The 18,342-nt window shown below is 36.7% G+C and overlaps 1 protein-coding gene across 6 annotated transcripts in view; it reads right to left on the reverse strand.

Annotated features, from left to right (window-relative positions):
• Nucleotides 1-18,342, reverse strand: part of HDAC9 (histone deacetylase 9) — a 1,141,821-nt gene that overhangs the window by 175,120 nt on the left and 948,359 nt on the right. For all 6 annotated transcript variants that reach the window (XM_060196121.1, XM_060196126.1, XM_060196123.1 and 3 more), the window contains one exon: nucleotides 4,341-4,459. In XM_060196121.1, coding sequence (XP_060052104.1) covers nucleotides 4,341-4,459 — 119 coding nt within the window. The remainder of the gene's footprint in view (nucleotides 1-4,340; nucleotides 4,460-18,342) is intronic.

Genomic DNA, 18,342 nt, shown 5'->3' on the forward strand with positions numbered 1-18,342 from the left:
AGAAAATGAACATGAAAGTAACAAAAAGTTCAAATTTGGGAATCAGGCGGTAGCGCAGTGGGTTAAGTGCACGCGTGGCCCGAAACACAAGGACCTGTAAGGATCTGGTTTCAATCCCCTGGCTCCCCACCTTCAGGGTAGTCCCTTCACAGGCAGTGAAGCAGGACTGTGGGTGTCTATCTTTATCTCTCCATCTCTGTCTTCCCCTCCTCTCTCAATTTCTCTCTGTCCTATCTAACCAAAGCTTTGAATGGGATTAAATCTATCCCTATATAGGCATATGGTTAAGCAGAAGCCAGGGGGAGCTGGCATACTATCCAACAGATATCAATATCGATAATAAAAACAACAAAAGGGAATCAATCAATAAATTTTTTTAAGTTCAAATTTGCCTGTCACATCACATCAAATGTGCCTGTCTGATTCTTTCATTCTTTCTTCTTTTCTTCCTTTCATGTGTGACTAGGTTATCCCCACCACTTGGTGCTTGGATGATTCTACTACTTCTGGTGCCTCTTTTCCGTTTCTCTCTGTCTGTCTCTCTGTCTCTCTCTCTCTCTCTCTCCCTTTCTTAAAAGGGGGCAAGAGAGGGAGAGAAAGAGAAACAGAGGAACAGAGATAATGAAAGACACCTCATAACTACCCCATTTCTTGTACATCTGTTCCTATACAGTCATCCCCATATGTTTAGGACCTCAAACCCAAACCTTACATTACTGCAAACAACACTGTGTGTTCTACTTGTTGAGCCACCTCTCAATGCCCCCATTTGATTTTTTAAAGAAACCTATCACTTACTTTAAAAAAAAGTATATAGTTGAGTGGAAAAATACAACAAAGGAAATAGGTAGGAGGGGTTGGCCATAGAAAGATAATCATAGTATAGAAAGCAACAAAAATTTTACTTCAGGATGGATAAAGGTTTATATGTAGTAGCATTTTTTAAAGATGTAAGAATACCTATTTTTATAGCAGCACAATTTTTAAGAACACAAAATTGGAAGCAACTTAGGTGTCCTACAACAGATGAATGGCTAAGAAAATTGTGGTATATATAAACAATGGAATATTGCTCAGCTATTAAGTTGCTTTCTTCACTTCCTCTTGGATGGAGCTTGAAGAAATCATGTTGAGTGATATAAGTCAAAAGGAGGGGGATGGGTATGAGAGAATCTCACTCATGGGCAGAACTTGTGAAACAAGAAGACAAAGTAGAACTTGGACTGGGTTTGGTGTATTGCACCAAAACAAAGGACTCTGAGAAGGGTAGAGGGGAGGCATTCAGGTTCAGGAGCATAGTGATGGAGAGGAACTTGAGCTGGGTATGGGAGTGTTTGGTAGACATAGGTCATGATGAGATAAGGAATTTTATCCATGTGTCAACAACTGTATTTCCTATGAATTATTAACCCCTGAATTAAAAAGAAAAGAAACCATGTTTCTTAAGTCTATGAACAACAACAACAAAACAAAAAAAGCACAATGTTATGAATACTTTGATTTGTATTTTCAAGATGGTGTTTGAACTTGACTTGGCAAAAAATAAAAATACGAATTAAAAAAAAAGTGATTTCTTCCAGTTTTGAGGAATAACCTTATTATAACTTACTCCTAGGGAGTTATAAATAGCTCCTACGCTATTTAATATTTACATCAATGACCTCCCAGAAACTTCTTCAAGGAAGTTCATCTACGCCGATGACATCTGCTGTGCAACTCAGGCATCCAAGTTCAACATCCTCGAGGAAACACTCACGAAAGACATGTCTCTGATATCTGATTACTGTAAAAAATGGTGACTAATCCCTAGCACTACAAAAACGGTATCCTCTGTTTTCCATCTACACCATGCCTCGGCCTCACGTGAGCTTAATGTGCAGCTTGGCGATACGAGAATCCGGCATGAAGCCCAGCCAGTCTATCTTGGCGTTACTCTCAATCGCACTCTGTCATTTCACAAACATCTCATAAAAACTGCAGCAAAGGTGGGCGCGAGGAATAACATCATTGCAAGACTGGCTAGCTCCTCATGGGACGTGAGTGCTTCCACACTACGATCATCATCTCTGGCATTTTGCTATTCCACTGCAGAATACTGTGCCCCAGTATGGTTCCGTAGCCCCCATGCCCACTTGGTTGATTCCAAATTATATTCCTCCATGAGGATAATTTCTGGAACCATCCGTTCCACCCCAGTTCCATGGCTGCCAGATCTTAGCGACATCGCCCCGCCAGATATTCGTCGGGATGCGGCATCATCTAAGTTCATTTCCCACGTCTACGCTTGACCGGACCTGCCAATATACACAGATATCTTCGCCCACCCTGTCCAACGCTTGACGTCTCGTCACCCAATCTGGTTCCCTATGCCTACACTGAACTTCTCTGTTCCAGACTCTTGGAAACAGAGTTGGCAGTCAGCTAGGTAAAGAACAAACACCTCATAACAGACCCCTGCAAGCGTCAACCCGGCTTTGACCTAGCACGTTATGATTGGGCCCTCCTCAATCGCTATTGAACAGGCCATGGCCAGTGCGCCGCTATGTTCCATTGCTGGGGAGCCAGAGACGACCTGAACTGCCCCTGCGGCTACAGACAGACTATGACCCACATAGTCAATGACTGCCACCTCTCCAGATTCAAAGGAGGTCTCGAAACTTTACATCAGGCTCAACCTGACGCTGTTGACTGGCTATGGAAGAAGGGCAAACGCTAGAAGAAGAAGAAGGGAAAAAGAAAATGATTCTGAGTACAATCTTACACCTAATGGCAAGGAACAATTTTCTAGGTTTCTGTCATAGTTCATGTGATTTCTGGTGTTTGACTTTATCTCAATTTGAAGTATAAGATTCTATTTTCACATTATTTACACTAAACTATTTACTAGTGATACAAATGAGACTTGTCTACAATGGAAAGACCATTGAGTCCATTTGAGTGGAGTTTCATAAATAAAGGAAAATGATTGTACATATCCTTTATTATATGACCACAACATATCTCTAGAATTTATTTATTTAATAACTTTATTTATTTTTACTTACTTACTTATATTTTTTTACCAGAGAACTGCTCAGCTCCAGTTTATGGTGGTATGGGGGATTGAGCCTGGGTCCTGGGAGCCTCAGGCATGAGAGACTGTTTGCATAACCATTATACTGATACCTCCACCCATCTCTTGAATTTTCACCAAACTTGTGAACTGTTATTTTGGGTTTCTCTTTGTGGAGTTGCCTCTTTTAATATGTTTCCAGTAGAGAACAAAGCACCAAGAACACTGGATATATAATAGATGTTAAAAATAGCTACTACCTAACAATGTTACTGGAACAATTAAAGAGCAGAAAATTCTCTCACATGAGAAGCCAACTAAAAACAAAGGTTGGCATGATGCTGGCTCTTTGGTTCTTTTCAAATTAATAAAACACACTTGTTACAAACTCATCTCTCTCACTTGAAACTATCTGGGTTGGTTTTGATTTGTTTGTTTTCAACTCTCCCTAAAATACACAATACTGGATCCCATTCTCTGTGTAGAATTTCTCTTTTCCTGTCTTTTTAATTTCTCTTTTATGGTATACATTAAAAGGACCAGCACATATATGAAGTAGTAGACTGTAAATATGCCTTGTTTTCACACTCAAAGAGTAAGGAAATTACTCTTAAAAAAAGTTACCTTCTAGCCAGATTCTATCAGGTTGTATCTTCACCAGGTGAAATATAACAGAAACTTCATTTGATTATTTGGCACTTAATTGTTAACACACACACACACACACACACACACACACACACACACACACACACACACACACAGCCACAGCGTTCAACTTTGCAACACAGAAAAAGATAGTAAAGTTCCTGAGTGCATCAATAACCATATACAGAGTAGCTGAGCAAGGAAAACCACATTTTTGTACTCAAACCCAGACGAGTATAACATTCTTGGAAAATAGTTATTTTTGGCCCATGTATAATGGAATAAAGAGTGGATTTCATTGTTGCAAAAAAGCTTCATAGACTTGTGATCTCTGAAATCATCTAGCAAATTTTAAACTACAATACTATTATTTCTATATTTAAATAACAAATGAGACTCTTGAAAAACATAAAGGTATAAAATATCCCAACAAGTCTACCAAAAAAAAAAAAAGTTGTACTTTGTCTTAAAAGACCATTTAGACAGGGATATGGGTCTGACAGAGCAGTAAGCATCAACTGAGTCCTTCTTCAAATATCTCATCAACATTTAATAGACACATGTTAAAAGCACTATTTTAAAAACTAGAAAAATGGCAGTACCATACAGGATTTCATAAAGCTCTAGAAGATATACTTACACTTTGCTGTCACTTTATATCCCCCTAAAGGAGGGGTGTGGCCTTCTAATGCATCAAATCCAGCTGAAACTAGGACTATGTCTGGATCAAACTCGTTGGCCACAGGTGTCACTACAGTCCTGTGCAGTAAAAAGGCAGCCAGTTACACAAGGGAATGGGCAAATACCTTTAAAATTTGTGCATTGGAAGACTTGGCATAACCTCAAGAATAAAGAAAAAGAGGGAAAAAACCCTCTATTTAAACGGATCAAAAACTTATCATTTCATTAATACCAAATCATAGTATTTTTAGCATCCTAATTTCATCTTTTGTCTTTGATCTTTTTTTCATACAAATAAAAAAACAATGCACCGCAGGTACGCTCTAAACCTCATCATGTTACATGTACATCTGTGGCTATTTTATCCCACTGCCTATAAAAAAAAATGCATCTTCCAAGGGAGTGACTAATGTTTTACAGAGGAAAGTCAAAGCTTTAGTGAAAACCCGGCTTGCTCCAGTTAGTGAGAACTTGGTGTAAATTTGAACTATAAATTTCTGTTGGGAAAAAGCTGCTTTTGCAACTTAAAAAAAAACATTTTAAAATATTTGTCATGGTAGGGGGTGACTCTTGCAAAGAAAAAAAGAAACATGAAATTCCTTTAATAGAATCCAGACTATAAAGTTAAGTGAAGTCTAAGGTCAAAGACACCAGGAATGTGGCAGCCTCATCCAGGACAGCAGCCCCTGCTGGCCCCACTCAGACACTTCAGCACTTACCTCTTTAGCCTTCTCAGGGCTCCCTAAACACCTTTTGGCTTTGAGTAGTAACTCAAGGATGCTACTAGGCTTTATGATTTTTGTTTTTTTAATCTTTTTGTTGCCAGGCCCTTCTGCCTGCATGATTCATGATCCCACTGCTATTGGCAGGTTTTCTTTTCATTTTCTTTTATATTTTATTTGTGCTTTTCATTTCAGTTATAAAGAAACAATAAGAACAAAAGAGAGATGGAGACAGAAGAGATAACACAACACTGTTTCATTATTCTTGAGGTTTTCCATTGGGCTATACATGGACCTTCCATGTGGTTCTGGGGATTTGAACCAGGTGCTTCACACAGTGAAGTGTGTGTTGTACTGAGTAGCCTACCTATTGGTCTACAAATAAAAAATGTTACTTTAAGCACAGGTTTAAAGAAAAGTGTGCCATTATAAAATTCAAATGCCCAATACTAATTAAAGAAGTGGGGGATATTATGTACTATAGTAAATTTGAAAAGCAGTATAATATCTATTATATGTTTTACAGAAATATCTGTCAAAAATTAAAATAATTAGCTTGAGTTGTGACCTAATTTGTTCTTTTATGTTTGCAAATTTACCAGTTATTTTTCACAATGACCACATATTAGTTGTAGATCTAAATTTTTATATACAAACAAAAACATGTTGAAGTAATAAAGTAATAAAATATTTGAAAGTTACTCAATTAGAGATATAAATGAATGAAGCATTTTTCATAACTCTACATCATAAACATCTGAAACATTAAACTCACAAATGTGCATGTGACTTCCACATTAGTTCTTCCCACAGATGGAAAGCCACTAAAGTCTGACTTGACCTATCAGTGAAAGCACAGGAAAATCTTTGTTTACTATGTATAACTTCACAAACTTTTTGTTTTCTTCTTTTAATAAAACACAGCTACACTATCATGGAGTACTATTATACCAGGGGAAACTTTGGTACTAAGATGTTTCATGTTCTCTCTCCTTACCTCAAATAAGGGGAATGAAAATAAAAAAATAAGCTCAGGAGTAATGAAACCTCACATGTGTGGATCTTGATTTTACACACACACACACACACACACACACACCCCTACTAAATGAAAGAAACTGAAGGGGTCAGGTTGTGGCGCACCTGGTTAAGCACACACACTGCAGTGCAGTGCACAAGGACTTGGGTTCAAGCAACTGGTTCTCACCTGCAAGGGAAAAGCTTCGCAAGTGATGAAGTACGACTGCAGGTCTTGCTATCTCTTCCCCTTTCTATCTCCCCCTATTCTCTGTTTTTCTCTGTTTCTATCAAATAAGTATTTTTTAAAAGGAAAGGATACTGCAAATACTTCCTTACCCCTGATACAATATTGTGAGAAAGGCAAAACGGTTCTACAGCATTCTTGCAAACAGAATATAGTCAAATAAAAAGAAAAAGTCAAATATAGCAAGAAAAAAAAAAAACACTAGAAAACCCTAGAATGAAGAACATTTGACAAAAATCATTGAACTAGACACACTAAATTGTAATGGTGAGGAAAGTGTAGAAACTGCTACAGATTGGAAGAGACTGAGGAGACCTGACATCTGCAAGCAAAAAAAAGCCCTAGACTCTAGGAGCAGAGAAATTAAACTATTTAATTTAAATTAAATATTATATAACTATTTAAACTAGTATTATATTATACAACTATTTAAATTAAACTTTTTGGAAAAATACACCACCACATAAAATTTGCAGCTAGGCTTAGAATTATGTATAAATACTAATTTCTTAAATTTGATAACTGTTAGGTAAGTTTCTGACACTAAAGGGAAATAGGTATAGGATTTAGAGAAATTCTGTGCTATTATATTTTCCAGTAAATCTAATCAGATTGTAAAATTAAATTTTACCAAATATTATAATATCAAAAAAAGATAAGTGAGCAATAACAAAATGGAATGGAAGAGCTATAAATAAACAGAAAATGCTAACAAATTTGATGCTAACAAAATGAGAGAGAACAATAATCAATAAACAAGAACAATAATCATTTTATGACTTATCAGAGAATTTTATCGCTTTTTATTAACATAGCAGCTCTACATAATTTATTATAATGTTTATAAATTAATCTAATTTTTTTCTTAATGATGGGACATTTTTAAAGTCATTTAATAATGACTAACAAGAGATTATAAGATAACAGGGATACAATTCCATAGTTTCCATTACCAGAGTTCCATATTCTATTCCCTCCATTGGAAGCTTCCCTATTCTTTATCCCTCTGGGAATGTGGACCAAACATTCTTTATGGGATGCAGAAGGTGGAAAGTCTGTTTCTGGTAATTGTTTTTCCGGTTAACATGGACATTGGCAGTTAGATTCATACCCCCTAGCCTGTCTCTATCTTGCCCTAGTGGGATAAGGCTCTGGGAAGGTGAGGTTCCAGGACACATTGGTGAGGTCATCTGCCCAGGGAAGTCAAGATGGTGTCATAGAGCATCTGCAACTTGATGTCTGAAAAGCGGTAAAATATAAAGCAGGATAATTTGTTTAGTAGTCAGGAACCTAAAAGTAAGAATAGGACAGATGGAACTGAGAGTCTTGGTGTGACGGGAAGAAGTTAGGAAGTCTGTTTTAAGTATACTCCAAGAGGCCCGTAATGTCATAATTTTTCCCAAGCCTTATAATTAACATGTAGGTGGGCTAAGACTATTGTCTTGGAAGTTGGTGTCACAGCTGAGAATAGGCCTAGAAAGCTGGATCTGTACAGAGAGTAGCTCCCAAATCTGAGCAAAGTATATAAATACTGTTAACTGTAGAACCCATCAATCTGACTTAAGGCCCGTATCTATTCATATTTAGCACAAGAGCCTCTGTCAGTCTGAGCTAGCAATCCATGGTCACAGCTTGATCTTAAGAAAAAGGATACATCTAGAGCAAGTCAAGTCTAGTCAAGTCAGTAATATTGTTGCCCCCAAAATAGTCTTTCTTGTTTTGTCAGTTAGGAGATTCAGAAAACATGAGCCATCTTTTGGAATGCAACCCCAAAGCAGAGTTGACTGTTACATTCTAGACCTTTCCATCTGACACAGAGTTCCCAATTGACCTGTTTACACAACCAAAAGATGAATTATTTTCATAAATACCAATGACAAAACAGGAATTTTCCGGTATATAAGCTGAGTCAGAAATATATAAAAATATATTAAACTAAATAAACAATTTTGTAGCAAAAAGAGATAATTCAGTAACAGAAATCATCTCAAAAAGATTCAAGACAATGTTTAATTTTTAAGAACAAAGACATACTGTTCTGAAAATTTCCAAATAACTAAGGAAGCAATTATAATTTTAAAATAAAATTATAATTGTTTAAATTAACAGAAGTTTTAAAAATAAAATTAAATCAAGCCCTCATAAAATGGAGCAAATAGGTAAAACATAAAATAAGTGAAAAATTATAAGACGTAAATGGTCAATGAAGAAATATTGCAAATGAATTATAAGTTTTCTGAGGAATACTAAGAAAAAGAAGGGAATAATTTTCAGCTAATAGGAGAAGTTTTGTTAAGAACTACAAAAATGATTTGACTATAGGACAATCCAACAAGAAAAAAGTCCCATGCACAAAAGCATATATACACTTATACATATTATTCTCATGAAACTCCTTATCTCCAGGGATTCTTTAAAAAAGTTATCCTCAAAGGAGATAGAAAATAAAATTCACATCAAAGTCCTAACTCAGCAATACTGAATGCCCTTACATTCTGGGAACTATATTTATACTATAGTTCTACATTCAGCCACTAACATCCAACTATTCAAGTATGATACTTAAAGATTATTTATGATATTAAAAGACTCAGAATTATATTTCCAAAACATTCTTTCTGAAAATTTACTCGTGGTCATATTTATGCAGAGGAATTAAGTCAAAGAAATATAAAGATGTAGGAGCAAAATATTGAATATATTGAATAGCATAAGACAATGTTAAAAGATGTCAACAGATAATTTATACTTGTGTTTCTTCACTGAAAAACAAATAAATTGTTGTGCCAAATGCCTTTTATTTTCAGCTAGCTACCAGAAATTCTGGTTCTGTCTTTACAAACTACAACCTCCCTGTTCCCTCCCTGCATGCCCTTACCAGATTTTAGGCTTGTACTGGAGAGAATATATTGAGCACATAAAACTACAGGCAGAGAGGGCCAGCAGTAGCATACACAATACCATGTGCAAGGACCTGGGTTTGAGCCCCCACTCACCATCTGTCATAGGGATGCTTCACAAGTGGTCTGCAGGGGTCTATACTTCTTTGCCCCTCTATCTCACCCTACCTTCTCAATTCCTCTCTGTCCTATCAAGTAAAATGAAAAGAAAAAAAAATGAAAAAATGGCCACCACAGAAGTAGATTCATGGTGCCGGCACTGAGTCCTAATGATGAGCCTGCTGGCACTTAGTGAAATAAAAATAGTTAGATAAGAAGGAAATAAATACATAAAACAGGGGCTGGGTGGTGGTGCACTGGTTGAATGCATATGTTACAGTGCACAAGTACTCAGATTCAAGCTCCTGGTCCCCACCTTCCGGGGGAAGCTTTGTGAGTGGTCAAGAAGGGCTACAGGTGCCTCTCTGTCTCTCTTCCTATCTCTCCTCCCCTCTCAATTTCTGGCTGTCTATATCCAATAAATAAATAAAGGTAATAAAATATTTTTTAAAAGGAAATAAAGCAAAACTTTACAAATGTAAGCCAGCAAGATAATTTACCTGGATAGTCCACCTGTTTTGGCATAAGTGGGACCCAAATTCAATCATGGTCCCACCTATAAGAGAGGAAGCTTTAGTACTGTGGTATCTTTACCTCTGTGTGTCATTCTTCTTCCCATCTGAAAAGAAAATGTCAGCCTAGAGTAGTGAAGCCCCAATAACAATAGAAAAATAAGTATAAAATAAAGGAAGAGAAAAATATTACAAATACTACTAAGATGAAAGTGAAACATAGGTCATGTGACTAGAGAATGTGGAAATCCCATGACTTAGAAGTGAATTACAATCAGGCATTAAAGAAGTCAAAAACAGAAGTTCTGGAGTTGGGGCCAGGTGGTGGTAGACCTGGTTAAGTACACATATTAGCATATGGAAGGACCTGGGTTCAAGGCCCTGCCCCGCCCACCACCTGCCAGAGGAAATCACCTCAAGCTATGAAACAATACTGTGGGTCCCTCTCTCTCTTGCCTCCAGGCTTATCGTTGGAGCTCAGTGCCTGTACTACAAATCTACTGCTCCTGGAGGCCATGTTTCTCATTTGGTTGCCCTTGTTGTTGGATAGGACAGAGAGAAATAGAGAGGAGGGGAATATAGGGAGGGGGAGAGAAAGATAGACACCTGCAGACCTGATTCACTGTGGGTGAAGCGCTCCCCTTGCAAGTGGAAAGCTGGGATCCTTATGCTCTTCCTTGTGCCTCATGGCATGTGTGCTTAACATGTTGTGCTACTGCCCAACCCTCTTTCTCTGTCCATCTCTATCTCTCCCTTCCCATTCAATTTCTCTCTGTCTCTATCCAGCAAGGAAAAAAGAAAGAAGTTCAGGGACTGGAGGCACCACTGTAAGGTGTGGTGGTGGTGATTACTTCAGTAACTGGAGTGTGGGTTTTGTAATTCCACAAAAATCAACTCAATCACTTAACTCACTCAAGAAAAAATTTTAATAACTACATATGATATACCAGGTACTGTTGTGACCAAGGCCAATAGAAAATAAAATTCCTGACTATTTGTCTTCCAAGAATTTAAAGTCTAATAGAGAAGACAGTATATAAATAAACAAGCAAACATACAGTGAGGTAAAAAAAATAGGATAAATCAAGCTTTGGAAAATAATGTATGCTCAGATGTGATTACACAGAGAGGACTACTTTAAGGAATTAATAATAAAATTGGGTCAAAAAAAAAAAAGAATAGAGATCTACTTTGTATAATGTTGAGAATTAGGCATTGGCCTTCATGATAGCAAGCACCACCACCTAAAGTAGGAAAGACTATATAGAATATTCAAAGCAACACAAAAAGGTTATTGGGGTTGATGTAAAGTGAAAAATAGGAAAAAATGGATGGAAAGAGGACCAGAAAAGGTGGGTGACTTAGCATAATGGTTCTGCGGAAAGAAAAAAAAAAAGACTTTCATGTCCCAGGGTTTATCCTCTGCACTGCCATAAGGCAGAGCTGAGCAGTGCTCTGGTAAGAGAAAAAACAATCAACCAGAAAAGCAGAATGAAGCAAGTTCATATGGGGCCTTACAGAACATTATTGAAATCTTTGGATTTCATCTTTAATGAGAAGGGGGACTAGAAGATTGGGACAGAATCTGATTTATATAATTTCTGTATTCATCAATTAAACCATGTACTTAAAAGTGTCCTCTAGAATTATGATGTCTTTTTGACCTCGGAAACAGCAGATACTGATCCCCCTTGTAATTTACAACAGCATATTGTAATCATGCAAATATGAATTATAAGTGAAAATCTAACCCTGAATTTTCTTTACAGTTTAAATATAAATCATTGTTTAAAAGCATTTATAAGATTATACATTTCAAGTGGCTCAATAACTTCTGCCCTTTTCAGATTTTTCTTGCCAAAACAAAAGTACACAATACAACATGCACACATTTTCATCCCTTTGCTCATATTTATTCATGAGGTATAAAAGACAAACTCTTCATGACAGTTCATTACTGGACAAAGGATGAAGACAATATATCAAAGAGCAGCTACTTAAGTAACAAGAAAGGGAAACAAACAGTAAAACTTGGACAGGCTTGGTGTATTGCACCAAAGCAAAGGACTCTGGGAAAAGAGGACAAAGACGGGCTAGGGGTTCAGATACTGGTACATGATGATGAAAAAGGATCTAAGCTAGGGTTAAGAGTGCTTTGCAGACATCTATCATGTTGAGATGGGGAATTATACCTAACTGCCAAACTGTACCATAGCCATTAACCTCCCAACTAAAAAAAAATGTAGCTTGCCAAATAATTTGATTACAGCAAAAAACTATCAATTGCCTTCTTAAACCCCAAGACAGAAGGAAACTCCCACTTCCTCTATAGAGCCTATATTTACCCCCAATCCTGGAACCTCTAGGGGGCTCACTTTCCTGCATGCTTCCCTCAATACATGCCAAATGATATTGCATCTGCTGATCTCAACCTAATCAACTCAATGAGTACCACTTAAGCATGCTTCACTTCAGACTGTATCCAGAGACGTCAGACCTGGAACATCAACCCTTCAGCCTCATTACTCAGGTGAGACCTTTCCTTTCTCATAGGATTCTCTAATTCCATTTCAAGAGGTTTACTTCCTAACAAAGTCTCAAGATCTAGATATAGACTAGGTCCCATGAGAAAGGCCATATGTTCACATGTATCCATAAATTAGGGCAAAATATATTACTGAAAACACAAGTGCACAATAGTCTGCAGCAAGTCAGTATATGCAGCAAGCAAGTAGAAAGACCTAAAAAGACACCATAAAGTCCCTAATGAAATAGTGTCTACTTAGATTTAGATACTCTCCTCACCTACATCCTACTATACTTCCCTCAGTCACTCCAAAGCTAACCTTATCAAAGTAAGGACTACAAAAGCTGAATAAGAGCAAGAGACTGGCATACTTTAGTGATGACTCTTTGGTCACTAGTAGGCCACTCCATCAGCTAGGGCACTAGTCAGGGAGTACCAAACAGACATGATGGGCCTAGACCTCGAATACATCCCTTTCTCCATTGTTACTGGTCATCTCTATCAGAAACAACACAATAGACCCCCTTGTGGCCCCCATAGGACCTTGCCCTCAACATGGATCAACAACGGCAGAGAATGTTCCATTCTCCGAAGGCTGGACAATATACTTTCTGCTGCACCTGAGGAAGATGGGTCCTGATATTGGGCAGCTTGAAACATTCCTACTTATGACCACAGAATGTAAAAAAAAAAAAAAAAAAAAAAAAAAAAAACCTACTTTGGAAAATAGGCCTACTAGCTATCTACTTAACTGAGACTCCCCTCCCTCAACTTATCATCAGTACTTTTCCAGACTTTAGGTTCATGATTAGTCAACAACTAGTTTGGCTTTATATGTTAATTCTTTTTTCAGCCACCAGGTTCCAGATGCTAAGATGATGTCAACTGTACTCCCCTGGACAGACAACGCCACCAATGTGTCTGGAGTACCATTTCCCCAGAACCCCACCCCACTAGGGAAAAAGAGAGGCAGGCTGGGAGTATGGATTGACCTGTCAATGCCCATGTTCAGTGGGGAAGCAATTACAGAAGCCAGATCTTCAACCTTCTGCACCCCATAATGACCCTGGGTCCATACTCCCAGAGGGATAAAGAATAAGAAAGCTATCAGAGGAAAGGATGGGATACAGAGTTCTGGTGGTGGGAACTGTGTGGAGTTGTACCCCTCTTATCCTGTGTTATTTTGTGGGTGTTTCCTTTTTATAAACAAAAATAAATAAAAAACTAAAAAATATGTAGTTTAAGAAAAGAGCTATTTTAGCTCTTTTTACTTTTTTACTTTAGCTACTACTAAACAGATTCCAGGGAGTACTTAAGACTGTAGGCATATTAGAATATTCTCCGTCATATGATGCTCCCCTGATTTCTAGGGAAATATCAAAGCAAAGATAGTATGGGAATTTGTGGACAAGTATAAGTGCTAGAAGTTTTAAGAACACCAAATACAATTTGGTGCATTCCCCTAGCTTAGAAACTCCAATCTGAGTAAGTTCTGATCTTTTTCCTTAATCCTCACATACTACAGAGAAGAGAGAGAAACGAAAAGAGAGTTATTTTCTGATTAGCAAATTTCCGTCTTTGGCAGCTCCCACTCTCCCTCTCAAATCCATACTTGGCCTTGAGGGCATCTTATTTTCTATATTTTAAAAGTATAATCAGAAATACATATATCTCAGCATCTCTTTTGTCATCACCCTGACCTGTGCCAAAGTCTCTTACCTAAATTAAATAGTTTATCCCTCTGCACTCCACTCTCAACATGGCAGTGAAGCTGATATTTGAATCAGATCTCCAAAGTTTTTTTTTTTTCAGGATAAAAGTTTTAAAATATTCTCTAGAGTGTATACAATGAGCCTTTCCAGTGTTCCGATTATCCAGTCTATTACCACTTCCCATCAGGCAGAATCTATTCACAGATAAGCTGGACATACTCTGGCCATTGCACTTTCACACAGGCCAGTTCTTCAGTCTAGAATGATCTTTTCCAGATGACTAACTTTCCTACATCACTTAAATTTTAGATTATGTGTTATCTTCTCATTAAGATCTTTCCCATACCTACCCTTGTTTTTGTTTCACTCCTAACTCTTTCACTGTGCTGTCTTCCCCATAATACTTACTTACTTCCAAAGTGACATATGATTTCCTTGATTACTAAGTTCATTGTTCATTTTATCATCAGGTTTGCACCACTGGATGCAAGTTTCCCAAGGAAAGACACTGCTTCTTTGTTAACAGTTATAGCCATGGAATCTAGAACAGCAGTTAGCATACGGGAATTATAAATAATTGTGGAATGGAAGGTTGACTATCTCTGCTTTTTCATGATTTTAGTTAATATTTCCTTGTTCTCTCACTCTTAGTTTTTACACATTTTACAAGTGTATCTATAAAATATAAAAATGTTTCATTTAAAAATATTAAATTCTATGGTTAAATGCATGTATTACTATGGATAAGGACCCAGGCTCAAGCTCCTGGTCTTGACAGAAGGAAAGCCACATGAATGGTGAAGCAGTGCTGCTGGTCTCTCCCTCTCTCTCTCTCTCTCTGTCTCTCTCTCTTCCTATGCCCCATCCCTCTCAATTTCTTTCTGTTCTATAAAATAAAGTGTAAATTTAAAAACAATGATAAAAATTAAATTCTATCAATTTGCATACTGGTTGACAATATTTTCAAAAATCTGAGTATAGCTTCATACTTTTATATATCTGTGAGCCTAATATTATCCATCATCAAAATTCTGATGCCACCACACTATCAAATTGATCCCCCTACCAATTCTTCCAATCCTTTTACCTATCCCTAAAGTAATCTGCATATTTTAAACAGTGAAATGCTTACTTAAAAGCATTTTTAATTAAATTAATTTAATATTAAATTAACATTGGTTTATAATACCAGAAAGGTTTTAGGTTTATAGCATTATTAGTCAGCATCTGTATATATGACATTAAAATCCCCACGAAGGGCCCAATTCCATCCTTTACTATACAACTGCAGAATATTTATTTGACTAATCCACCCTCTTTTCTCTTCCCTCCTGGTAATAATGTGTTGCGACATTAGAAAATTATAATATAAAATACTTACTTGGTTCGTTATTTTTATTGGTTCTTTATGTGCCACATCTGAGTGAAATAACAAGATGTTCGTCTTTGTCTATTTGACTTATTAAAGTAAGCATAATAGCCTCTATGTCCATTAATATTGTGCAGGGCAGAATTAAGCTATTTTATTTTGGAACAATATTTGATTCTATATATACCACCACTTGAAGCAATTAGACAACGAAAGGAAACAAAAGTTATCATTGGAAAAGAGATAAAAATTATCACTATTTGCAGATGACATAACACACAGAGACAATTTCAAAGATTTTATTAAAATCTGTTAGAAATAATATATAAATATAATAAAGTATTATACTAAAACACTGATACATAAAATCTTTTTAATTTTTTATTATTATCTTTATTTATTGGATAGAGGCAGCAAGAAATAGAGAAGGAAGGGGGATATATGTATATATACACATAGAGAGAGAAAGAGAGAGAGAGAGAGAGACCTGCAGCACTGCTTCACCACTTGTGAAGCTTTCGCCCTGAAGATGGGGACTGGGGGCTTAAACTTGGGTCCTTGTGCATTGTAACATGTGCGCTCCACCAGGTGTGCCACCACCCAACCCCTCATAAAATCTTTTTCTATGCAAACAAGCTCATGAAAGAGAAATCACTGAAACATATTTATGATCACACTAAAAAGAGTTAAATATCAGGAGTCAATGTAAGTAAGTAAAAAAGAAGTACAATGAAAACTAGTAAACATTACTGAAAGAAATAGTAAAGAAACAAGGAAATGCAAAAACATTCTATGTTCATTAATTGGATGAAAGAATATTGTTAAAATGGCCTTGTCTGTAGCTATATAGAGAGTCAATCCAATCCCTATAAAATTCCAATGGCATTCTTTAAAAGAAATATCACCAAAATATTGTAAAATATATTTTGAACCAAAAAAAAACACCTTGAATAACCAAAAATTTTCTGAAATAAAAGATCAAAAATTAAGTTATCATATACTCAGCTCTCCAAACCATACTACAAAACAATAATAATCAAACACTCTGGGGCTAGAATTAATATAGACTTATAGATACATGGAATAAAATTAAGAACCCAGAATTATCCAATCACACATATGGACAATTAATTTATGATAAAGAATAAATTTCACCCAATGGAACATGGAATGTTTCTTAATTAGAGCTTGGGAAACTGGACATCATTCAAAAAAGTAAACTCAAAAGTTATTTAAAACCATACCAAAAATGAGAGAGATTGAATCATTTGGAGTGCAACTGCCTGTGATTTTGAGGTCCCTGGTTCAATGCCTAGAACCACCATAAGTAATAGCTGAGCAGTACTCTGGCAGAGAAAAAACCAAACAAACAAACAAACAAAAAACAACTATATACTAGAAAATACATAGGAAAACATAGGAAATACATTCTTAAATATTAAACTTAGAGGTATCTTTGAACTACAGAGACCACAGCAGTGAAGGTTCCTTTAAGCAGTGGACAACAGGCTCAACTCTGGGCCTTGAACATGGCAAAGCAGCCCACTGTCCAAGTGAGCATTTGCACCAACCCATTAGTGCCTTGATATGTCTGCTACGTATACCTGAGAGTAAATATTAGTTTCCTATTTTCCTCTCTTGGCCAGTTGTTTAGAAAACCAGAAAGGGAATGATAAACCCAAAAATATTTGAATATTTATTTAATTCATTTTAATATAGAAATTATACTAGTGACAAGAATTTTTCTAAATTGATAAAAATGTTCACAATTCTACAAGATGTTGCATGTTTATTGTGTAGCTTCTATTTCTTTATCTAATGCTTTTTTTCTTTTCCTATGTTTACAGAGCATTTCTTTGTCTTCATAATTCTGCTCAGCGTGAATTTCCTCTTACTTTACCTTATTTTGGATTCATTATTTTAGATATGTTTCCTAATGTGTAGTTCTCTTCACTTTGTACAAGTTCAGTATTTCTCTTGGTGCCACCTCGAAATCAAATTATCTATGTTTAATGTACAATTGCAGTGAGATATCAAGTTAACTCAAGGTACTTTATAGGCCGTCTAGATAGATCTCCTTTTTTCTATAGTTTAGAAAACTAATAGATAAAGGAAGACACTTTAATCTGGTCATGCAGTTAGCATCAGTGTACAGAAAAAGAAGTGGTATATTTAGTTAGTAACAGGCTGGGGACAATAACTTGGGTCTACCTGCATATCAGATGTCAGGCTCAGGCAAAATTTAGTAAAGTCACGGGCCCCTTGGAATATACCTAAAATGTAATATACCTAAAATTGACCTACTAGCTTTTTCCAAAACAGGGACTCCCAGTCGTCATCTGCAATATCCTTGCCTTTAGGTTTATGATTAGTCAACAATTTGATCTGCTTTATATCTTAACTATTTTTCAGCCACCACGTTCCAGATGCTACCATGTTGCCAACTGGACTTTCCAGGGCAGATGACCCCACTAATGTGTCCTGGAGCCCTCTTTCCCAGATCCCTGTCTCACTAGGGAAAGAGAGAGACAGGTTGGGAGTATGGGTCAACCTATCAACACCCATGTTCAGCAGAGAAGCAATTACAGAAGCCAGACCTCCCACCTTTTGCACCCCATAATGATCTTGGGTCCATACTCCTAGAAGGATGAAGAATAGGAAAGCTATAGGGGAGGGGATGGGATATGGAGTTCTGGTGGTGGGAATTGTGTGGAGTTCTTCCCCTCTGATCCTATGGTCTTGTCAGTGTTTCCATTTTATAAATAAAAATTACATTTTTTTAAAAGAAAAGAAACAGGCTGGAGGTATGGATCAACCTGCCAATGCACATGTCCAGCAAAGAAGCAATTACAGAAG

Source organism: Erinaceus europaeus, chromosome 8 (genome assembly GCF_950295315.1).
Source record: "Erinaceus europaeus chromosome 8, mEriEur2.1, whole genome shotgun sequence".
Lineage (NCBI taxonomy): Eukaryota > Metazoa > Chordata > Mammalia > Eulipotyphla > Erinaceidae > Erinaceus > Erinaceus europaeus.